We start from the raw sequence: 25,599 nt of genomic DNA, 5'->3' as shown, positions 1-25,599 counted from the left end.
AAAAATATAGGAATGACAGATTCCTGACCCGGGATGAAGTAGACAGTGCAAAGACTAGTGAGAATGTAATTTCTAGGTGTCTATTAAATCTAATCAAAAAAGGCTTTAAGGGGTAGCTAGGTGGCACAGTGGAATAAGGCACTGGCCCTGGATTCAGAAGGGCCTGAGTTCAAATCCAGCCTCAGACACTTGATGCTTACTAGCTGTGTGACCCTGGGCAAGTCACTTAACCCTCATTGTCTTAAAAAAAAGGCTTTTTAAACTAAAAAGAATGAGGAAAGAATACTACCCATGTATATCCACCAAGATAGGTACCACAGATATCAGATACTGAAAAAAGTAATTGGAACACGCAGAGGTTCAAAGGATATAAAATCCAAGAAAGGAGTCAATAGTAAAACCCCAGGCCTCAAATCTCTATACACAAATGCTCAAAGTTTAGGCAACAAGGAAGAGGGTCTATAGGTCCTAATGCAAGAAGGAAAGTTTGACTTAAAATGTATTATGAGGCCAAGTTGGGTGAAACTCGAGACTATGTAAAAAATCAGGTAAAGGGGGAGGGAAGTGGAATGACATTGTACAATATATTAAGAAGACAATTTTTTTACTTAGTGGTGGGGAGAAAGGGGGAAAGCTTTTGGATGAAGATACTAAAAGGGAGAAACAGAAGTCATTTTGTTATCAAAATATACTACATACTGACAGAAGGAGTAAATAGATGAGGAATTCAGAAAAGAGATCACAAGCTTGGTAAACATATCCAGCCATCTAATGGAGGTCAAAAAGAAGAGAAGCTAATAGCTTTTTGTCTCACATTAATAGTTAACTTCATCATTGAAAATGTGAAAGTACCAACAAGGAAAATCTAATTCTGTGTATGTGATTCTTGCTAATAGAGAGTAACTACCTACTGGACTGGGAATGATCGGAGCCTTAGGGGAAGTGACTGTTCTTCCTATTATAGTTTGTGATAGAGGAAAGAAAATTTTGGCTTAGTCTGACTTGTATCCTAGATTCTGGGAAACCAGATAGAAAAGAGTTTAGAGGAAGGACAGGTTAATTCCACGGACTAAAATTAATTCTACCAGGGAAGTCAGCCTAGGAGGATTGAGAAACCTTTCAGGAATAAAATTCTAAAGAAACAAAGAAAGAAAAATTCCAAAGAGGAAGGGGTATGTGTGGATACACACATATGCACATATGTGTATATATACAGACACATATGCATACATATATATTTATCTATCCTACCATCTATTTGTAGTAGATTTAGTTATCAACTGAGATATTTACAGAACAATATATGAACCTGTAAAGATGTCAAGAGTGCTCAAAGTCAGGAGCTGAAGATGAAGAGGAAAACTAAGGAAAACAAGGTTTTGTTTTTAGCTCTATTTGGGAAAAGAAAAGGTCATAAGGAAGGAGAGAACTACTTCTTGGGGGTGGATGGGACAATGATAAAGTGACAGTGAATCCTTATTTTCCTTCTCCTGTTCTCTAAGGGGAAATGACCTTTTCATTATAAACAGAACAAAAATGGCCACAGGATAGGTGAATGGCCAGTGTTCTCCAGATTTAAAAAAACAACAACAAACAAATAACAAACTAAAATAGAACAGTCTGCCAACATTGGCTAGTGAGCTTGATTTTGATTCCCAGGTAAATTCTGGAATGGATCATTAAAGAGATGGTTAGTGAAGAAAAAAGTAGTTGTGATTATAGAAGAAGGAGTGGTAAGTGGGAAAGAGTATTGAATTTGTAGTCAGATGGCCTTTGCCATTTACTGAGTGACCTGGGTTAAGTCATAACCTCTTTGGGCTTTTGTTTCCTTATCTGTAAAATGAAGCAATGGATTGTACAATCTCTAAGGTCTCTTCTTAGCTCTAAACATAAGAAATCTTTGATTCAAAGAGTCAGAATGACTTCAACAATAATTGGCCTAACAGATTAACTTTGTTTTCTTTTTTGAAAGGAATCTTTAATTCATACACCAGGCAATATTATAGACAGAATTTACCTATATTTTAGTGAAGCATTTGACAAAATACCTCATACTATTATTTTGGAAAAGATGAAGAGTTGTGGATTAGACAATAATCTAATTAGATAGATTAATACCTGGTTGAATGGTCAGAATCAAAGAGTAGAAATTGAAAGCTCAACGTCAACTTGGCAGGGCGTCTCAAATAAAGTGCCAGGTATCTGAGCTTGGCTCTGTGTTGATTAATATTTTTAGCAAGAACTTGGATAAAGGTCAAATTTGCAGATGACATAAAACTGGGACAGTGGAAGACAAATGGTTGGAATCAAAAGCAATAATGACGAGCACTGGGCTGAATCTAAAAAGAAAAAGTTCAATGAGGATAAATGAAAAGTCTTATATTTAGGTTCAAAAAAATTAACTTTCCTAGTGCAAGATGGGGGATGCATTGTTAGACAGCAGTTTGTAAAAGATCTAGAAATTCTAGTGGGGTATGAGCTCAGTATCAATCAGCATGATGTGGCAGCCAAAGAAGCCAGTACAATACTGGGGCTACATTGTAAGAGGCACAGTTTCTAGGAACAAGGAGATGATAGTCCTTCTGTATTCTACCCTGGTCAGAAGAGATCTAAAATACAATGTTCAATTCTGGGCACCATAGTTTAAGGAGGCCAATGAGCTGTATAACAGCTAGAGGAATTTAACCAGGATGGTGGAAATCAGCCAAATAGGATATTGGCTGCCTGAATTATGGAAGGTTTTAAGTCCAAGCCATATGAAGATCTATGGAAAGAACAAGGGATATATAGCCTGGAGAATAGAAGATTGCTATACTCCAGAGAAACCCTTATTTTTTATTTCTCTTGGCCACAGTAACTTTCTAGGTAACTCAAACTACTTTGCTTAATACACAGCTATTTTCTTTCTCCACATAAAATGAAAACCAATGGGCTGCAATTCAAATTCAAGTCAACAAAATTTAATAAGTATTTCCTACTATGCAAAGTGCTCAGGGAAGTACAAAGAGAAATGACTGTCTGCTATCAAGAGATAATATACAAGGGGCAGCTAGGTGGCACAGTGGATAAAACACCAGCCCTGGATTCAGGAGGACATGAGTTCAAATCCAGTCTCAGACACTTGACACTTACTAGCTGTGTGACTCTGGGTAACTCACTTAACCCTCATTGCCCCGAAAAAAAAAAGAGATGATATACAAATAACTCCAGAATTAATACCTTGAGATCCTAGTCTTTCCAGTACAAGTACATTATTTTTATGCTCTATTCTCCCAAATAATTTTTCCCTTGTAGTACCCCATCACACTGGATATATAAACACACACACACACACACACACATATGGATGTGTTGTGTATAAAACGTGGTTATGTTATGTATATATGGGGGTCAATGAGTTAATGATGTATGTAATGTATTTGGGAAAGCTTTGCTTCATGCATTTCAGCTATCATAATTATTAATTATTACTCTCCCCTACTTTGTTCATAACATTTGACTTAATATCACAAACTCTCATCAAGAGCTTGTTTCTAGGTAGCAGCTGAACAAGAACTGACAGCTGTTAAAGAATTGGGCCAAATGATCTAAATATAACTTCATGCTTCAAGCACCCAGTAGTCTCACACTATGCTTTGCTATTGTATTAAATTCAACATGCTTCTAATTTTAGAATTAAAAAAAACTTCTTCCACTTGATCACTCTTATTTTAAAAATTTACGCAGTTCTCTGAAAACAATAACTGGATTTCTTTATCCATGGCATTCAGCTAATGGGTTTAAAGAAAAATACAATATTTCTTTGGGCATGTAATTAAAAATGTACCGTTTCTTCTAGAAACCCATTAGGTCAGTTGAATTTTCTGAAAATCACCTAGGTGTTGTTCTTGAAAGCCCAAAGTGAAAGATGTTATAATTTTTGGTGAGAGTCCTTGACAGAACCAAACCGTAGTGAATGCTTCACTAATACTTTGGAAAAAAAAGTGCCAAATAAAGGACCAATCATGGCACTAGATGCCACTGTCCTGGTGCCAGAACCAAAGAACAGGAGGAAGTGTGTCCATCTCTCACGAATTCTTTCTTTTTTTTTTGTGGGGCAATGGGGGTTAAGTGACTTGCCCAGGGTCACACAGCTAGTAAGTATCAAGTGTCTGAGGCCAGATTTGAACTCAGGTACTCCTGAATCCAGGGCCAGTGCTTTATCCACTGAACCACCTAGCCGCCCCCTCTCATGGATTTCTTAAAGACAATTTGTAAGGCTCCAATTAAGCTTAATACATGAATGGGAGAGACTGTTTCTAGAACAATGATTATCCATAGGTATTCCTTAACAAGATTTTTCCAATATTAAAAAAAAATCATCAAATTTGATTACATCTATATTCAAAGATAAGGATTATGGAAACTAGGCACATTGAGTAAAAAAGAGGTGGTATTTTTCTGTTTGAAGGGTGGTTACATCAGTAATTCTTAGGGCCTATTTTCTACTTTCATCAAAATTTAGACAAAAGGAAGCGGGCTTACTTTAAAGCAGAAAGAATTTATGGCTTACAAATAACATATTTGGAAGAACTCTCTCACTCTGAGGATTGAAAGATACAGGTATGAGTTGACAAATGAGATGATGAAGTCCTTTCTATAAATTTAATTGAAAATTAGTGTAGGTAACGTGGTAGGGTACCATCCTATCCAGGGGCATAGTGACTTGAAGTATTTAAATTCATCATGTCTCTCTTCATTGTCCTTTAGGTCATCTGTAATTTTGATTCTGCAGTGAGCATTCCATGTTTTTCATGGAATTCCATGTTTTTCAGTCACATAATGGGATTAATTGAAAAAATATTGGTATTGAAAAGGGGGACAGATACTATGATGCAAGCAATTAGATCAAGCCCCTTTATTCAGTATAATATAATAATAGCTAGCATTATATAGGATTTAAAGTATGCAAAGCATTTACACGGTATATGATGTCATTTGATCATCACATTAACCTTGGGATGGATATGCTATTATTATTTTCATTTGACAGATGAGAAAACTGAGGCTGGGTGAGGTTCAGTGACTTGCTCAAGCTCACAAAGCTATAAGTATCCTGAGTTAGGATTCAAACTCATATCTTCCTGACATTAAGTCCAGCACTCTATCACTACACTAAAGCTTCTTAAACTATGGGTCATGATCCCATATGGGGTAACTGAAGGTGGGGGTTATGAACATTTTAGCAACAGTAAAAGGTTGAGCATACCTATTTTATATACCTATACACTCAGGGTCAGGTAAAAATTTATTGGGTTGAAAAGGGGTCATGAGTGGAAAAAGTTTAAGAAGCCCTGCACTACATTACCAGGCTGCCCTCGCTTCTAACACTTGTGAGGCATCTGGAACCATTCAGGTGATCTGGAATTTAGTTAGCTATGTATACTTCTTCATCTCCCTGTACCAGGCCAAAGACCCAGGGGACCCAGGGATGGCACTGAGGCACAGAATGTATACACTTTGTATTATTTTTCTATTAAGTGAACATGTTCATTAAAATAGTTTGTAGGTACTATCCAGAAAATCCAACAGCTGAATTAACTTAATGAGAGAATTATTTTTTTTAACATTCTCTGAAATAGCTGACTTGCATAGACTGGATCAGTGGTATCAAAATCAAATAGAAACAGATTCCCCAGGGGCCACATATTGACTTAGAAAACTAAAAATTAATATTATCTATGTTGTTTTTCATTTTTATTTTGTTAAATGTTTCCCAGTTATATTTTTTGGGGGTGGGGCAATGAGGGTTAAGTGACTTACTCAGTGACAGTTAGTAAGTGTCAAGTGTCTGAGGTCAGATTTGAACTCAGGTCCTCCTGAATCCAGGGCCGGTGCTTTATCCACTGCACCACCTAGCTGCCCCCAATCATACTGTTTCTAAAGGGAAGGTAACATACTTAATCATTTTGTGTCCCTTATAAAACCTAGAACAGAGATATAGGGATTTAATAAATATTTCTCTGAATAAATTAGTATTCTAGTCTAAAAAGTTAAATTCCAGTGTAATAATTTTTCCCTTAAATTTGGCTATATTAATTAATTGGACTATGTGGGGTTTTTTGTTTGTTTTTGCTTTTGTTTTGCAGGGCAATGAGGGTTAAGTGACTTGCCCAGGGTCACACAGCTAGTAAGTATCAAGTGTCTGAGGCTGGATTTGAACTCAGATCCTCCTGAATCCAGGGCTGGTGCTCTATCCACTGTGCCACCTAGCTGCCCCTGACTATGTGTCTTTAATGTTTAAAAATGGCACATGAATGGCTAATATTGCTGTCACTAATAATTTTCTCATTAAATTTGGCTATATTAATTAATTGGACTATATTTTTAACATTTAAAAATGGAACATGAATGACTAACATTGATGCTACTATTATTACTACTACTAATATTACTGAGAGACATGGGAAGGAGGTCATTGTGCCCTGGTAATTATACAAAGCCAGGTTCTGGGTCACTGGACTTAGGAACTGATTTTCAAGTGTTCTGTTTGTTCCAGAGCTGACAACATGATCAAGATATGTTATCACAGATTTGGTGATCAAGGTTAACCACACAGAAGCTGCATCAGTGAATTTCCCTATAGAGAAACTTCATAGGATTTATGATTATTAAGCTTCAGAATGACTCACATAGCACAGCCCAACCCACCCCCTCCAAATATTGCCAGACCGAGGATGTTGCACAAATATGTTTTCGTGAAAGTTGGCTCTTATCACTTGACTTAGATCCCACACTATGCCTTATAAGGAATGGTTGAAAGCACTAGGGATGTTAGTCTGAAGAAAGTGCTGTGGAGGAACAAGGTAGCTTTCTCTATTTTATTTCAGACCCTAGTACGTCAGTCTATGTGGCAAGACGACAGTCTAATAATGCACCAAATCATGGCAACAAATCTATTGCACGTAAGTCATCATGGGTATTTAAACTTGCTATGTCTCCCTTCATCGTCCTTTAGGTCACCTGTAATTTTGATTCTTCAGAGAGAAGGGTACTTCATGCTTTATGGCCATATAATGGGGAGAATATTGGTGTTGAAAAGAGGGATTTTTAAGTCAGGTAGTAGTTTTGGATTCCTGAAATAGAGGTCTGATAGGAGCAGTCACCATTCAGAAGAGTGGGGCCAAAGGGCAGAAGTTCCTTCAGAGCATGGGATTTTATTTGAGTAGTGAGGTGACTGGTCAGGTGGCTTTGGAGGAGCTGGCCAGAGAAAAAGGAGAGAAGCCAAAACAACTGAGGAGTCAGAACTGATGAAGCACAGCAGAGTGACCATATAAAAGGTGGGACCGCATTTTCCACTCTTTCTTTTATGGATAACAAAAAGGTAGGACTGACTGTTTTGAGCTGCTCTGAAAATCAGGTGAGGGGAAGGGCAGGTGCTCAGTTTCCCCCACATTCCATACCTACAGGAACTGCATGGAGCCAATAGTAGCTTCAAGACCACCTTTGACTCTTTGTGCTTATTCTTTCCTGATATTAGGCCCACATGTATTCTGAAGTAGATTGGTACATACGGTGACTTCAGGGAATCCAGAAGTCCCATCACAGGTCCCAGTGACAATAGCAGCAGGGTTACAATTGGCATCTTTCTGTTCCCATAGAAGAAGGGGGATCTCTCTGAGATAACCAGGAGCAGTGGAGTGGCCTGGCCCAGCAGTGGATGATCCATGCTGAGATGATCCATCTTAGCTACACCTAAGGGTGACTTCATGAAGACTCCATGAAGGGAGGAAAGGACTTCCAGGGCCAGTGGTGCAGTGGGTACCCTTCTGTTATACCTATTCTCTATAGGTGTGCCTTACTTTCATTGAACTTTGAGTCCACTTGAGGGAGAGACCTTATATGTACAAGGAGAAAGCATATCCCTTCTTTTTGGGGGAATATTTTGTACCAACTTTTCTTGTCATAACTTCTTGGTAAATCTTCTAATAAATGCCAATGGAATCTTGTGGACTGATTAATAATCTGAAGCACACTAGTAGGGATTCATGGATGAGAGTACTAAGAACACATAAAAAATAACCTATGGTATCATGGTATTAAGACAATCAACAAATTATCCACAAATGGGACTATCTATAGGAAATTCACCTTCATTTGCATTCTGCAAAGAAAATCTTCCATGACACTGATGAACCACTTGGGATAAACATATCCCCCTGGTTTTATGTTTCTCTTGATATAGATAATGAAGAAGTCTTTAAACACAGATGTCCTTATGGTTTTATCAAAGAATTGTAAACTATTTCAATATATATTTGGATATCTTAATGTGGACTCCATTAATTAAAAAATATTTTGCTAACTGTATTTCATTATAATTAATTTTCTTTGTAATCCTTTGTAATGTATTTAATTTGATACATTTTAAAACATTATTCTGAAAAGAGGTCCATAGATATTTCTAGGTTGCTAAAAGAGTTCATGACCGAGAAAAGGTTAAGAACTTCTTGTCGTCCAATCCCCAAATGATAGGAGTCAACATAATTTTGAGGCATATAGTATGCATAAAAAAAGACCTTCCCACTACTATCTTTTGGAATTTGAATCCTTCATCCTGAGTTTACTTATTTTCTATCAGAACAGACAGAACCTTTCACGGGGCCAGAAAACAAGTCAAAGCAGGTCGGGAAACCGAACTACAGAATTGTTTAAAACTATAATACAAACCCAGTGGAAAGAGTGCATTGGTAAGAAACTACTGGCCTGTATAGAACCAGGACACTTCCACAAAGAGAACAAAAAGAAACAAAAATCACAAGGAGTGGAAACATTTTGGGTGTTTGGAAATATATAAGCAAACCTGAGCCAACTACTGCTACTTTTGTTGGCTAAGGAAAAGATATTTTAGAGAAGGAAAATAATCTTTATCTCCAATTCTTTGGTGACCTTTTGATCCCTTTAGGTCAAATATACAACTTCCAAAAAAGAACACACTAAAGAGTTACTGTTGAGAGGTGGAGGAAAACTACCTGTGAAGGATCCATCAAGCTGGTAGAGTTAATCAAATAGTGTCGAAAAGAATCAAACTTACAGCTTTTAAGATTCCCGTGGCATCGTCATGGAGCCATGTAGGGTAAACAACTTCATCATTCAATATAGCTTCAAAAAGATCATCTTCATTTTCAGCTTCAAAAGGAGCATGGCCACACAGCATCTCATACAGCAACACTCCCATTGCCCACCAGTCCACAGCAGGACCATAGAGCATTTCCTGCAGAATCTGTGGAGCAAATGATGTGATGGGATTAATGCTGGTCATGCATTTTAAGTTAATGAGCAGAGTCTTAAATCCAGAAGAGATCATCAAGCTACTGCCCTTTTTTTCCTCACTAGAAGTGGCATTTTCCATATGTGGGGACCAATTTTTAATTGGGGAGTGCTAGCTAAGCGGCTCGCCGCAATATTGGGGCAAGGAAGGAAACCAGCAGCCTCCCTCAAAACAGAACAAGATTTATTTTAACAAGAACGAACTTAAAAAAACAACACACAAACAGGATCAGTAGGATCAAGGGAAAGGAAATAAAATGGGGAAAGGGAAATTATAATACCTGAAAATACCACCGCCCAGGAATCAGCTGAAAACACGCAGCAGAACGCCTGTCGCTTTCCAGCTTCCACCTAGAATGCCCAACTCTCCTCCCCCAAACCTAGAAAAAAACCCCACACAGTCCCAGCCAATGGGATGGCCGCTCTGATAGTCACATGACTGCCCTCACTAGGCTTCCAATCATTATAATTTTGCCAGGCCCATGTAGGCGTTGGCGAGTGGTGATGACATGAGGTGCCAGAGCCCTGGCAATGGCTACAACCAGTGGGTGAAGCACCGTGCGGTTTGCGGAGCCCCAGGCCAGTGCTTGATGAGGCATAAAAACCTCAAATAACAATTAATTCTTTACACATACTAGGTCTCCAAAGATCATCACCATCACCATCACTATCCCAAGTCTACCCACTGGCTCATTTAGCTTTGAATCCTGCAAGTGAATACAAACTCATCATATGTAGCCATCTTCCTTGTTGCTACATATAAATCTCTCCCCTATATACCCTTTTTATCTTGCTCTTGGAAAGAGCATGGCAACTGACTGCCCTATGGATATGTTCACTGTCCCAGAGACTCCCCAGACCCCAACCTTTCCCCCTAGATACCACTCCCCTACATATGTTGTCTCCTCTTATTGGAATATAGCTTTGTGGCGTCAAGGACTATCTCATTTTCCTATTTATATTACCAGTGCTTACCACAGTATTCAACAGAAATGCTTTTTTCATTCATTTATTCATTTATTCATTCATTCACTCACTTACCCATCCATCTACCCATCCATCCAACTATCCAGTCCAACTCTCTCTGTAGAGGAAGAAACTAAGGTTCTGAGACCATTAAAAGTCACTTGTCCAGTTGGTGTCAGACTGGAACTAGATTCTACATCTTTGTCTAGTCCTCTTTAAATCAATTAGGAATCGTTACATGAAAACGAGATAGCTCCTTACATGCTCCCACTTAAGCTCTACTGTTAAATGTTTCCCTGTGGCTGTCTCAGAAGAATCTTCTCAAGCAATCATAATCAAATATTTATATACTCAAGCCAACAAGATGACACAAAGGCCACCAGATATAAGAACAAAAGGCTTTTCAAAAATGTCAATACAAAGAAGAGCAGACAGGTGATGACTCAGATCCATGCCCTGCCCAGTGGCCTTCTGCCTCACCATTATATAGTGAACAAGCTTACCTTTAAGGTCTAGACCTTTCTCTCACATTATTTCTATGTACTAGGCCTTTGTCTCAACATTTTTTAAAGGTCTGTGTTACCAATATGAACTATTGAGACAAGGGAACACAGAGCATAAATGATAGTATAGTAAGCCTGCTTTATTGAGGGAACATAATTGAAATAAAAGAGGGCAGTCAGGATGATGATGGAAACATACTAGGTTTAGTGGAACCCTGAGTGGACTAGACAAGTCTGGTGGGGATTTTTATAGGGTTCTTATCTTGGTTGATCAGGAACAAGCATTGGTGGGAGGGAGCAAGGAGCATGAACCTGAGGACTGGTGCTAATTCAAGCTAAGGATGGGAGCTGGGGCAGGGGGAGGGAAAATGCAAAAAAGACGACTGATAGCGGTTTGGTATTCAAACTTCCTGACAGTAGGCAGGAAAGAGATTGTCAGCTGTTACTGCTGGTCTTATTTTGACAGGGTGACTTAGGAGACTTGAGCTTCCTTGGGGCTTCTTCATTCAGTGGGATGGGGAGGCTACTAAGGTTATTATACCCTCAGAGAGCCCTGGCTTCCAACTGATGACAGTGTATCCCTGGGAGGGAGAAGCACCTGGGGGCTGTCATACAACAACTACCATGATCCGAATTGGGTGAGAAATTTTAATTGAATGAACTTCAAGGGAGGAAAGACTGCTGAGTCATGGAAGTAAAGGGAGAATGTATAAGTAAGAGTAGGGCGCAAACCCTGCTTTCCAAATTTCCTACCCAATTCAGATCATGGTTTTATTGTTATTTAACAGCCCCCAGGTTATTTTCCATCCTTTACCAAAACATTTAGCACCTTGTTTACTATCTTCCATTCCTCCCTGATTCCTCTCTTTCCTTAATTTTTGTTGTTTCCTCAGTCATATCCAACTTTTCAGAGACCCCATTTGGAGTGTTCTCGGCAAAGATACTGGTTTGCCATTTCCTTCTGCAGCTTATTTTACAGATAAGGAAACTGAGGCAAAGAGGATTAAGCAACTTGCCCAGGGTCACACAGCTATTAAGTTTCTGAGGCTGGAATTAAACTCAGGTCTTCTTGACTCTAGGCCTGGTGCTTTATCCACTGTGCCACCAAACTGCCCCATCTTTATACTAGGGAATTTCAATATGATGACTCCTCAAACTGTCTAACCTTTTAGTTCCTTAATCTTTTAAATTCCATTACCTACTCCTTACTTGACCTTAGGCACACACCTAGATGGTCACATCCTAGATCTCACCATAACCTACAATTGATCAGTGATCTAGGCCAGTGATGTCAAAAACAGAAACAGATCCCTACTGCATTTGGCTTTTTTCCAGGTCTGCACCTCTGCTCTAAGCAACTCTTTAAGAGAATAAACTGCAGGGAAGGTATTAACCTTTATGGGTGGAGGGAATTTCCTCACTATGGAGTTCCCTGTAACAGTAATATTATAGTTGCAGTTCCTATCTCTATATATGTCTTGGTTGTTTTTTTTCCGTTAGAATATAAACCCCTCCCATCAATTGGGGAATGGCCAAACAAATTGTGGTATATGGCTGTGATGGAATACAATTGTGCTGCAAGAAAATAAGAAGGGGATGGTTTTAGAAAAACCAGAGAAGACTTACATAAACTGATGCAAAGTGAGCAGAACTAAAAGAACATTGTATATAATAACAACGATATTATAATGATAATAAAAGCTGAAAAACTTAGCTATTCCAATCAATATAATGATCCATGACTATTCCAAAGTACTCATGAAGAAAAATGCTATCCACCTCCACAGGGAGAACTGATGTACTCTGAGTACAGACTGAAGCATTATTTCTTTCTTAGTTTTTTCTATCTCTTCCTTCCTTCTTTTTTTTCTTCATGACTAACATGGAAGTGTTTTCTATAACTGAAATAATGGGTATTATATTTCTTGCCTTCTAAATAAGTGGGGAGAGGATAGAGGGAGGGAGAGAATTTTTAACTGAAAATAAAAATTTTAAATAAAAACAATGTAAATTTCTTGAGAGTAGGGATTGTTTCATTCTCTGTATTTATAAATCCAACTATTAGCACAATGCCTGGAATATAGTAGGTGCTTAATAAATGCTTGCCAATTGACAGACTACAAGAGAAAAGTCTAGCAGAATCCTTTCAATTCTGTTGGGGGTAGCTGGGGAAGGAGAGGAATATGAAAGGAAACAGAGAAAAGAGCAGAGAGAGTGAAGAAGGAGACAGTGGTAACCTGATTTTTTTTTCACCTTATCAGGTATTCTATAGCCTGTGCAATGATCTTTTGTTCCCAGTTTGGATCAGTTTACCATAAAAGTCTGCCTTTCTCCATAAAATCAATTTACTCTAGAGTGTCATTGATTCAGCCCTCACTCAGCCATGTTGTCATCAACCTGAGTTGGCCTGAGATCTTCTAACCACAGAATTGTAATTTTCCTTGGTGTCTGATTTCTCAAAACTGTAACCTGTGAGACCAGCTTACCTCTGGGGCAATGTAGTCAGGTGTGCCGCAGAATGTTGCAGTGGTGATGCCATCACAGATCCCTTCCTTGCACATTCCAAAGTCGGCCAATTTACAATGACCCTCGTGGTCCAACAACACGTTATCCAGTTTCAGATCTCTGAAATAAACAAAGAACAATTGGTCACAAAAGCTGCTGAGTATATGGGCATAGCAGCTGAAAAGAAATTGTACATGGAACTGAGTCATGTCAAAGGCACTGGCTCATAACAGCCAGTGTAGGCAGGTGCTGTGGAAATTTCTCCATTTGGATCAATGATACCTTTGGACTAGAAATCCACACATAGACTCTTTGGTAAAGGCCAGACTACTGAAAGGTAGATATTTATGATAACTATGGTCAAAAGGTAATATATTCACAGAAATGACCAATAAAAATAATTGAACTAAATACAGGGTAAATACCACAACTGTAACCTCCATGTGTGGATTATTTACATTTTGGCAAAACAAAACATTTTTAACATTTTATCAAAATAAAATGAAACAAAAAACCTCCATGTGCTTGGCCTGTGCCCCCTTTCAAATCTATATACCCATGAAGTGCTTCCACCTTTGTTTTAAATAATGGTAATAAAGGTATATACAGTTTTTAAACTGCTAATTTCACTTTATATTACTTTAATATTATAATAATAACACATTAATATAGCATTAACTATATACTTAATACTATGCAAAACCCTTAACAATTATTATATTATTTAATCCTCATAACAACCCTGGGAAGTAGGTGTTGTTATTAACCCCATTTTATGGATGAGGAAACTGAGACAGGGGTTACATGATTTTCCCAAGGTCAAACAGCCAGTATATGTCAAGGCAAGACCTGACCCCAGGTTTTCCTGAATCTAAGGCCACCTCTCTATCTGCTATGGCACTTTGACTCACTAATCTGCTTTAGTTAATTAAGCTATATTCCACCATTTTGGACATAGAGGTCATTTCTAGTTTTTATTACAAATAAAGTCACTGAATATTTTTAATAGATAGGTTCATTTTCCCATTTAATGATATCTTCAGGTTAAAGGGCAAGCAATGACAGTGTAGGATCAAAGGGTATGATCAGTTTTGTGATCTTAATTTACCAGACTATTGACCAATTTTTTTTCACTGATCCATTATCTCACTAACAATTTAACAAGTGCCTCTTGTCCTATTGCCTCATCATGATTGATTTTTTTGTTTTGTTTTGTTTTGTGAGGCAATTGGGGTTAAGTGACTTGCCCAGGGTCACACAGCCAGTAAGTGTTAAGTGTCTGAGGCTGGATTTGAACTCAGGTACTCCTGACTCCAGGGCTGGTGCTCTATCCACTGCGCCACCTAGCTGCCCCATCATGATTGATTTTTATGAATTTTTAGTCCAATTTAGTGGATGTAAGGTGGTAGCTAAAGGATGTTTTAATATGCATTTCCTCTGACTAGGTAAATGAATGGCTTTTTATATAATTGTTCACGTTTAAGAAAGGCATCTTGCATACTATACAGTACAATATGAATGTCACATATTATCATTTCTCCTTTGGCCAATTCATATTACTCTATAGTAGATGAACATGGGTTGCAAATTCTGAATGGCAGTCCTTTATTTGATATATTTATTGCATATATCTTCCCTAGTCTGTATTCTCTTTTTATTTTGGAAGTGTTGATTTTTGTCCTGCAAAATTCATTTTTCCTTGTCTTCAATTGATCCAGTTTTCAATATCATGATCATTACTTCGTTTGAGTAATTAAAATTTCCATCTTCCTCACAATTAAAACAAATACAAAATCCCTTTTCTTCCAATTTCTTATTTTTAAAGAAATATATTTAGATCCCTAAACCAGTTTGAGTTCACTAAACAGTAGCATATTGTGTGAAGTTGGAGATAAATATCTAATTTTATCAAGTTTAAAAAAAAACTAAATTATGAATTTTAGATAGTTTTTTTGGAATGACGCTATAACAACAGCTCACATTTAAATATTATTTTACAGATTACAAAATACTTTCCTCCTACCAACCCCCTGAAGTAGGTGGTAACAAGCATCTTTCCCTGATCTTGTGGATGAGGACATTGAAGTTTGCAGAGGTGATGTGATTTGTTCAAGGCTATGCAGCTAACACATGTGACGGCGGAGCTCTGATACAGGTCTCTTGACTCTGAATTCAGTGATCTTTCCATTCATTATGGTTCACTGTCACTATTGCTTACCTTTAGTGTTTTTACCTTGGGTAGGTCATTTAACCACTAAAGGGAGCCAGTTTCCTCAACTGAAAAATGAGGAGGTTGAACTAGATCTCCTCTGAGGTCTCTTTCAGTACTAGATCTATGATACTAACTTGTCCTATGTAATTTTTTTTTTTTGGCGGAGCAATGAGGGTTAAGTGACTTGCCCAAGGTCACACAGCTAGGATGTGTCAAGTATCTGAAGCTGGATTTGAACTCAGGTCTTCCTGAATCCAGGGCCAGTGCCCTATCCACTGCACCACCCAGCTGTCCCTTGTCCTATATCTTTTTAACAGGTCACTTGTATTGAGGTTAGCCTTTAGGGATAAAGGGTAGAGAGTCAACTCCAGAGGGTAGCTGGGTGGACAGAGTGCCTAATCTGGAGTCAGGAAGACTTATCTTCCTGAGTTCAAATCCATTCTCAGACACTAGCTGTATGACCCTGGGCAAGTCACTTTACCCTGTTTGCTTCGGTTTGCTCATCTGTAAAATGAGCTGGAGAAGGAAATGGCAAACTACCATAGTATCTCTGCTAAGAAAATCCCAAATGGGGTCATGAATAGTCAGACAGGACTGAAAGGACTGAACAACAAGTCATCTGCAAATATCACATCAATTGAGATGCTAGACATGCATCAATTATAGCTCAAATGACTCATCCTGAGCTCTGATCAAATGTGACTACTGTGAATACAAGAGCTTACTTTTATATAAAGGATTTCAAGCACACTTGTTTGTAACATATGTTTTTTTTTGTTTGGGGAGGTGGAATCTAGGTATGTTTTTAGTAGTTTAGGGAACTCTTGGTGAAGAAACTCCTACCTATGTAGACTGGCAAATGTTCTGAAATTTAAGAGTCTTAGACAGTTGCCTAAGTAACCAAGGGGTTAAATGACTTGCCTGAGTCACATAGCTAGTGTGTGTAAATGTCAGGACTTGAACCCAGATCTGACTCCAAAGTTAACTCTTTCTACACTACATCATGCTGCTGCTGTATCTATAAGACGTTTGCAGTAATACACGTTTATATGTACATATATACATATGTATATATACTTCTCTATTGTATTCTTGTGCTTTGTAAGAGGTCTTAGGGAGAGAACAGTAACCTCCAAGGTCATGCACATGGTGTCCTGTGCATATGATGTATGATAAGGATACAAAGCCAGCTAGGGGCTGAGATAGCTCCCCCTTTAGCCCTCTCAACTCATTGTATGGCCCCAAAACTAGGAAGCATAGATCTTCAAGTGTGGGCACCTCAAAATTGGGACTCTTCCTCCAACCAATAGGAATGCCTAATATAACAGCTTGTAAGAACAAGCTCAGGTGGGCTCCTGTGAGAATAACTGCTGTGAGAATTGGAATGACACCCCCTGCTGGGAGGGACATTGTGAGCTCTGGCCTGAAAAGAAACCATGTGACTTTGGCGTCCAGAAATGATGTCTGCCACCCATGGGTCCTGTCAATCAGTGTTACCAGCTTGGAGCTGTGTGTGTGGACGGCCCTGTTTTCTGGTTTCACAGGAGGCTTCTGGGAGAAGATGCAGAGAAGCAAGTCTTTTCATTTCTGGATGGGGCTTGGTGGCAGAGACAGGCAGGATAGGGAGAGCAGGCAAATCTCATACTTTATCCACATGTTTCTTTTTAATATACTTTATAATATAATTTAATATACTTTAATAAATACTTAATGCCCAAAGATTGGTGCTATATGTTTTCTAATTTAAGGTGACTACTCATTAGATTTTAGACATCACAGCTAGAATATTAGACCCTTACACTGCTAAATTTTCAGTATGAACATTTATGCCTTGGGAATTGATACAAAGCAGGGTTTAATTTATTGTTTTTCTGATTGTCTAGACTTAAGCAAGGATGGAAGCAAATGTTAATGCAGATTAAACTTTGATGTGTGTCCTGCTTATATTTTCCAGAAAACTGGTTGTTAAATCTTTCCCAGTATACCCCTGGTAATGGCCCCAAGGAGAAAAATCTAGAATTAAGGAGGAAAGGATAATGCCCCCTCCCCCGCCCCCCAAGCAAGTTCCCAGAAAGATAAAGCTACAAACATTGAGACATCATGGGCACTTCACATTTTGTGCTTTGGATGACAAAGCACAGAGAAATGGGCTCCTAGGAGAAATTGTAGCTAAACCTAAACTAGGGGATTGGGAGGCACCAAATTTCAGAACTGGTTGCTGTGTTTTCTTGATGTGTTATTGAATTAAAATAAACCAAGAACTTGTGACTGTGTGCATATATTTGCTGAAAAGGAGCACCATATTATCCACCAAGGTATAGTATTAAGAGGTGGGAAGGGACTGATTGTTCCCCACCCCCACCCCCCTGCCCCAACTCAACAAAGACTGGACCTCCTGACTTTTGTACTGTGGAGTGAATTTGTCAGTACTCAATACATAATGACTTTCACCTCTAACCCTTTAAAAAGGATCCTATTTCCCAGGCATCACTGCTTCCTGGGCTAGTTGGATAAGGACAAAACTCAGTCAGCTTGATATACCTTTTTTTTTGTTTTATTTTTTTTTCTTCTGGTGCAACACCATAATGATTTGAATGGTGGCAATAGAAGAGGTGGGGAATAAATTGCCTGGTTGCTTTCCTCACCTGGCAAAGATCAGGGAAAGATTAGGGGATTCTTTTCACAGCAAAACTGCCCTATTTGCTCACTCTGTCCCACCTAATCTAAAGCTAACTTGTTTTTCTTAAGTTTAGATCTAAACCTCCTTTAGTAACTGATGTCTTCTTTCTCACATTATCCTAAATTCAGAGGGAGCTGCAGTAAGCATGCTGGACAGCAGTGATACCAGAATAAGGAGGCTTTCCAATATACACAGTCTATCTCGGTCTGAGGAAAACAAGCAGCATAAGCTAACTAATCAGTAAAGTGACCTTCACAGAGTTCTAGTTGACACTCAGTCACACATCTCACTCACTGCAGATGGCAGTGTGGCCAGTGAACAATACTGCAATCTGCCCATGAAGGGCTTTCTGAAAACAAATATATCCCTCTCCACCCCTTCCAACATTGCTACACAAGTCTGCACAGTGAGGGAAAGAGGAGAGAGAAGTGAAAAAAGAGAAAAGGAGAAAAAAAGAAAGAGGGAAAGGGAGAGAGAGAGAGTAGGAGAGAGGGGGATAAGAGAAAGAAGGGGGGAGAGAAGATGGGGAAAGGCTTGTAAGTTGAAGTAGCAATTTAATACATTATAACGTACTCCTGACTCCCTTCAATTGACCAGGGTTCTAGCCATAACTTTGATAAGATGTGAAAACAAATTTTGGACTACTGGGTGATATACTAATTCTTCCCCTTAAATGTGAACTCATAAAGATCTGTTGTGCTTAGTGATATTACCCAAACCTGGCTTATCAGAGGAGTACCAGCTGAAAAATGAAAAGAAAACCCTTTGTCTCCACTGAAATGTGACCAACCATTGGCCTTGGGGAGGAAAATTCCTAAGTCTAGAATTATCCCCAGACTATCTAGTATCCTGAGGACAACATGAACTTGGACCTTGAAAGGTAGGGTGGTACAGTGGATAGAGTTTTGGCATTGGAGTCAGGAAACTGGGGTTCAAATTTTACCTCAAATTTTACACTTACTAGCCTTGGAAACTTGGACAGATCACTCCCAGAGCCTTTCTTCATCTGTAAAATGAGGGGTTAGTTTTGATGGTCTGCAAGGTCCCTTCTAGCTCTAAATGTATGATCTTATGATCTTGAATCACCAAATTAAGCTTGTGATAGTAATATTTGTATAGCACTTCAAAATTTGCAAAATGTTTTACATATTGTCTCTCTCTCTCTCTCTCCTCTCCTCCCTCCTTCATTTCCTTCCTTTTTTCAGTTGTTTTGTTTGTTTTGTTTTTTTGCAGGGCAATGAGGGTCAAGTGACTTGCCCAGGGTCACACAGCTAGTAAGTGTCAAGTGTCTGAGGCTGGATTTGAACTCAGGTCCTCCTGAATCCAAGGCTGGTGCTTATCCACTGAGCCACCTAGCTGCCCCCTGCCCAGTTGTTTAAATATTTATCAGCACACTTCTGGTGTATGGAGAAAAGCATGTTGTATTTTTTTTTTTTTTTTTTCGGTTGGGCAATGAGGGTTAAGTGACTTGCCCAGGGTCACACAGCTAGTAAGTGCGTGTTGTCCTTTGATAAAAGGATGATGCCATTGTCAGAAGGGCATCCTCTCTGGGCTAAAAGCAGGGGTATTAGAGTTATTCTAATCTAACAATACACTTCTACTCAGTCTTCCTCAGGATCAGTAATGGCACAGGTTCTCACAAATGTGAGAATGGTGGTTAAAATTTAGGTGCTGTCAGTGATCATGGAAAAAAAAAGCAAAGCTAACCTGTTAGGGATGAGAACTACAAGATGAACTCTATTAGAATCATGCTCCAGCCAAGCCAACTGGACACACATTGTAAAAGATGCCAAGTACTTGGAATGTATTCTCCTCCCATGGCCACTGATATTCTGTGAATGGCACAGAATCTCTTCCATATATTCCTAATCCAAAAATTTTCCCCAACAACTTCATGGGACAACTGGTGTCCCATGAAATGTAGCACTTCTCAGCACCTAGGGAAATTGGTAGGAAGAAAACTCCAGAGAGTTAGCTCTCAACAGGATCACTTTGTCTCTGCATGCCACACACCCAGATAGTAGGAATGAAATGCTAAGTTGATTGGTTATACAAAATCACTAGCTACATAGCCATTAATGGACACAGTGACAAGAATCCAAGGTAAGTTGAAAAAAAATACCCTATGGGGCAGCTAGCATGGCTCGTCGTTGGTTAACAGCACCGGCCCTGGATTCAGGAAGTACCTGAGTTCAAATCCAGCCTCAGACACTTGACACTTACTAGCTGTGTGACCCTGGGCCAGGTCACTTTACCCCCATTGCCTGCCAAAAAAAAAAAAGGAAAAAAATAACCCATGACTCCTGAACTTGACCTGAAAGTATCTGAATAAAAATCTTGCTTTGTTGCTACTTAAGCCTCCTACACTAACAAGTAATTTGGAAGCCACTAACCTTAACAAGCACCAAACAATGAAAAGCACAAGTTCATGCAGGGCAGTCTTAGCTCATGAAATACCAATAAAGTATATGAAAGGTTAAGGGCTACAGTTCATTAGCTCACTAAACACTAGGCATTAATGGCTGCAATTTTTGATATGCATTCTAAGGCTTGCATGGATTTAAGCTTCCATATACGGGAGTGTAGAAGGGTATAGTTTGGTTGCTTGATCAGTATATTGTTCTTGCCATGTAACCTGAGCTATAAAATAGCTAATAAATGGGTTTAAGGTGCCTAAGTAGCTCAGGACAGAGAAGTTTTAGTATTCAAATTTGGTTTGTGTTCTCTATGAAATATTCCAAGAACAACCTAGTAGGATAATGCATGAGATCTTTAGTTTGTTATATAAAGACACAAATACTATGTCTAGTTGCCTTATGTTTAAGAAGAAAAATAATGAGGTTAGCACACAATTTTGGACAAGAATGAATTTGGTAGTCTATTTACAATGAGTACAGGCACATTTCCGCATAAGATTGCATCTAGTTTTGTAGCAGCTGGGTGGCACAGTGGGTAGTGTCAGGCCCAGAGTCAGGATGACTCATCTTCTTGAGTTCAAATCTGGTCTCAGATACTTACTAGCACTGTGACCCTGGGCAAGTCACTTAACCCTGTTTGCCTTAGTTTTCTCATCTGTAAAATAAGCCAGAGTAGGAAATGGCAAACCATTCCAGTATCTTTTCCAAGATGACCACAAATGGGATCACGAAGAGTTGGACACAACTGGAAAACCACCAAACAACAAGAAGTTTTATAGCAACATAATACTTGAATTATAGCCAACCCCATAGTCAAGTCATTAAACTATGTTGCAATATTTGACTGATTGGCCATTTATGAGATTATTTCTATGGAACTAACTGCCCCACTCAAATACTATGACATGTTATATCATCATATGATATCATATCATATGTAGTGAGGTGGCACAGTGGATTCAGAAAGTGGAATTATGTGGACTTGGATTCAGGATTCTTGAGTTCAAATATCACCTTAGACACTTACTTAGCAATTTGACCCTGGACAAGTCTACAAAATGGGGATAATAATGACACTTACTTCACAAGGTTGGGTCTGAGGATCAAATGAGATCTCTTATATAAAGTACGTTGCAAATCTTAAAATGTTCTATAAATGGTAGCTATTATTAAATTTTCATGGAGATATTAGGTAACATTATTTAAATGTTTATATTTAATTTATATGTGATTAATTAATAGAATTATACTTTATGTAATTTTAAACAACTAAATAACATATAATTAAATAAATATATGATTATGCTGATAATGCATAACTGTATAAATTTGCAATTTATATACTTTATAATTAATTTATATGGGCAATCTATTTTAAATTTATATTTAATTAATTATATATTTAATAACAAAGATAATGTTTAAAATTAATTATTAAAATGTTTTTTAAAACATTAGTTAATGAATACCTTCACTTTATTTGTGGGCAATATATCTAAAAAATAGTTATGCATTAAGTCCTTTATTTTGGGGAAATTCTTGCTTATGTCACAGGATGATCGTTTTTGAAGGTCTTTAATTGTTAAAGATCTTTAATCATGGTTCTTAAGAGATTTATAGGAATTTTTTTCTTTTTCTTTGATGAGAGCAGGTATCACCAGTCTGGAATGGTGAAACATCACATGGTATCATGAAAAAAGTACTAGAGCTAGAGTCAGAAGACTTGGGCAGTCAATTCACCAGCTTAATTTCCTCATCTTTAAAAGAAGGGAGTTAGAAAAGGTGACATTGTTAGGTCCCTTCTGTATTTATCATCTTTTCATCCTATCATTTGTGGGACACTCCAAGTCTGGTTATACCCCACCTCCCACATCCATGCAAATCATCAAATCGGCAGATCAATTATCTGTAACTTAATGGCTTGAGAATTGACTCCTGAGAGAATAACAAAACAGTTAAACCAAACCAACCAAACAAAATGGCTGCCTTTGATAAGGCAACATTTCTTAGATCCTGTGAACAATATTTCCTAATCTAGCTTGACCACCATTTAGTTTACTTGAAATTAGTACTGTATAAAAGAAGGAATCTAATAGAAATAATTTTCCTGGGATGAACTTATTGCAGTACTATGCTGAAACATAATCCTATTAAGGGTTTATCATGCAAGACATTTTTGCTCTGGATTTTAAGGTAGAGAGAAGAAAATAACCTGGTTTTGCACTGTCTTTGAAGAAACTGAAGGGCAACACATCTCCTCACAGTGAAAGAGACAAAAGACCAATAGGCTGCCTGCCTAAGAGAATTTCAAAATACAGTTAAAGAAAGGAACTGGGGGCAGCTAGGTGGCACAGTGGATAAAGCACCTGCCCTGGATTTAGGAGGAGTTGAGTTCAAATCCAGCCTCAGACACTTGACATTTACTAGCTGTGTGACCTTGGGCAAATCACTTAACCCTCATTGCCCCCCCCCCACCACCACCAAAAAAAGAAGGGAACTGACAGAGGTCAAATGTGAGAAGCTGACATTTGTGAGGAGGGGGAATTTTTTTGGGGAAAATTCATGAACTTAATTATGAAACAAGGCCACTTCAGTTCAATTTGTGGTTTTACTGTCTGGGTCAAGAATGAAATTCAAACCCAAATCGATGGTGTCAAAACTGGTGAAAAGTCATTGAAATACCAGAGTCTTACTCATGAACCTTATATGTGGTTTTCATCAGTTATGGCATAATCATTAACGTCATCTCAACAGAAGTAGTGAACTGGATATGAATGTCTTTACAGTGAGACTTACCAGATCTATTTGTCTTAAAAGCATCACAAAGTGGCTTTAAAGTCAATTTCATTACATACAAAGAGGTATCATTTAGGGGTTTGTGCAGATTCATGAATATAGCTTTTCTGTCTCACTCTCAGATACCACGCCTAACCTTAGAAGTCAGGGTATTGTTTTTTGTCAAGATTCAAATGGATCAAGGAAAGGACAACTGAATTGATTATAGGATCATGGATCTAGAGCTCGCAGGGTCAGTAAAGATTCTCTAATCCAATCTTCTCATTTTACAGATGTAGAAACTGATACACAATAATATACAAATAGTAGTGAGGGTCAGTATTTGAAGTCAGGTCTCTGATTCTTAAGCCAGCAACCTTTCTTTCCATAAGACAACCAAGCAAACTATGATAGGGAAATCTGAAATCTACCCAATGGGCTCAAAGTTAATGTTTTTACCTTTATATAATAAATGTCACACTCTTATTTAGTACAGGTGGCTTGATGAGGCTGTGGGAATTGTTTTTGCTTTGGATTTGGATATTTGACTTTAATATTATTAACTTTGGGACTTATAATGGTTGGATGTCTAAGGGAGACTCATAGGGAAGCTTAAAAGTGAGAGTGGAAATTATATCTTTAGAAATCTTAGTTTAAATTAAATCTCAAGAAAACCAATATAGTAGTGAAAAATCATCTGTATTCTGTTAGTACTTTTCACATAAGTGGATTCAGGATAATAAGAATTTACTTGTTCAGGCATTTCCACAAGTAAAAAACCCACTGGCACAATTCTCCGCCCACCAAATAGGTGGAAAGGTTTACCTCATCTGATGTTGCTCATAATAGCAAGATCTACCTCAAGAGAACCATTTCTTTTGTTTTTCTTTTTTCTTTTCAGTTCCAAACTCTCTCCTTCTCTTTACCCCACCCCTACCCCATTGAGAAAGCAAAAAATATGATACCCATTATATATATATATAAATATATTTATATGAAATCATATAAAACATTTACACATTAGTCACATTGCAGAAAAAAATCAAGAAAAATAAAGAGAGAATATGCTTCAATCTGCATTCAGAGTCTAACAGTTCTCTCTCTGGAAGTGGATAGCATTTTTATCATGAGTCCTTTGGAAGTAAGTATCTTGGATCATTGTACTGATCAGAGTGGCTAAATCTTTCACAGTTTTAATTATCTTTACAATATTGCTGCTACTATTTTCCTAGTCCTGCTAATGTCACATTATTATTTGAATTTGCATGTTTCTATTTGTGATTTGCATTTTAAAATATGACTAAAGATAGCTTTGATTTTCTGAAAACTGCATGTTCATATCCTTTGACCATTTAACAACTGGGAAATTGCTGTTATTTTTATAAATTTGGCTCAGTTTTCCATATATTTGAGAAATGGGATCTTTATCAAATAATTATGCTGTGGGAGCAGCTAGATGGTGCAGTGGATAAAGCACCAGCCCTGAATTCAGGAGGACCTGAGTTCAAATCCAGCCTCGGACACTTGACATTTATTAGCTGTGTGACCCTCATCGCCCCAGAAAAAAAAGAAAGAAAAAAAAAAGAAATTATGTTGCAAAATTTTACCCCCCAGTTTCCTGCTTTCCTTTTAATTTTGGTGCCATTGATTTTGTTTGTATAAAATCTTTTTAAAACTTTAATGTAACCAAAACTATCCATTTTAACTTCTATGATGTTCTCTATCTCTTGCTTGGTCCTTATCAGTAAATCTGAGGTAATTTTTTTCCATGCTACCCAAATTTGCTTATGATGTTACCTTTCAAATCATGTATTCATTTTGATATCCCCACAATTTTTGTCAGATAGTGAATTCTTGACCTAATAGCTGGGATCTTTGGGTTTGTCAAATACTAATTCACTGTGGTCATTTACATCTTTATATTATGTACCTAATCTATTCCATCAATCAACCACTCTATTTCTTATCCAGTATCAAACTGTTTTGGTGGTTACCACTTTGTAGTATATTTTGAGACCTGAGACTGTTAGACCATCTTTCTTAATTTAAAAAAAAAATTATTTCCTTCATGATCTTGATTTTTTGTTTTTCCAGATAATTTTTTTATTATATTTTCTAGCTCTATAAAATAATTGTTATGGCACTGAATAAGTAAATCAATTCAGGTAGTGAATGGGCCCATAAGCCCATAAACAATTTTCTCCAATTGTTTAGATCTGTCTTTAATTGTGT

The 25,599-nt window shown here is 37.9% G+C and overlaps 1 protein-coding gene across 1 annotated transcript in view; it reads right to left on the bottom strand.

The window, feature by feature from the left end:
- Positions 1-25,599, bottom strand: part of PRKCH (protein kinase C eta) — a 290,916-nt gene that overhangs the window by 27,420 nt on the left and 237,897 nt on the right. Inside the window, exons 11-12 of the mRNA XM_043990361.1 lie at positions 13,265-13,403; positions 9,074-9,262 (exon numbers count right to left, since the gene is read on the bottom strand). Coding sequence (XP_043846296.1) covers positions 9,074-9,262; positions 13,265-13,403 — 328 coding nt within the window. The remainder of the gene's footprint in view (positions 1-9,073; positions 9,263-13,264; positions 13,404-25,599) is intronic.

The sequence above is a fragment of the Dromiciops gliroides genome, chromosome 2 (genome assembly GCF_019393635.1).
Source record: "Dromiciops gliroides isolate mDroGli1 chromosome 2, mDroGli1.pri, whole genome shotgun sequence".
NCBI lineage: Eukaryota > Metazoa > Chordata > Mammalia > Microbiotheria > Microbiotheriidae > Dromiciops > Dromiciops gliroides.
Note: the sequence above shows the minus strand (reverse complement) of the source record. Positions and strands in the feature narration are given on the sequence as shown.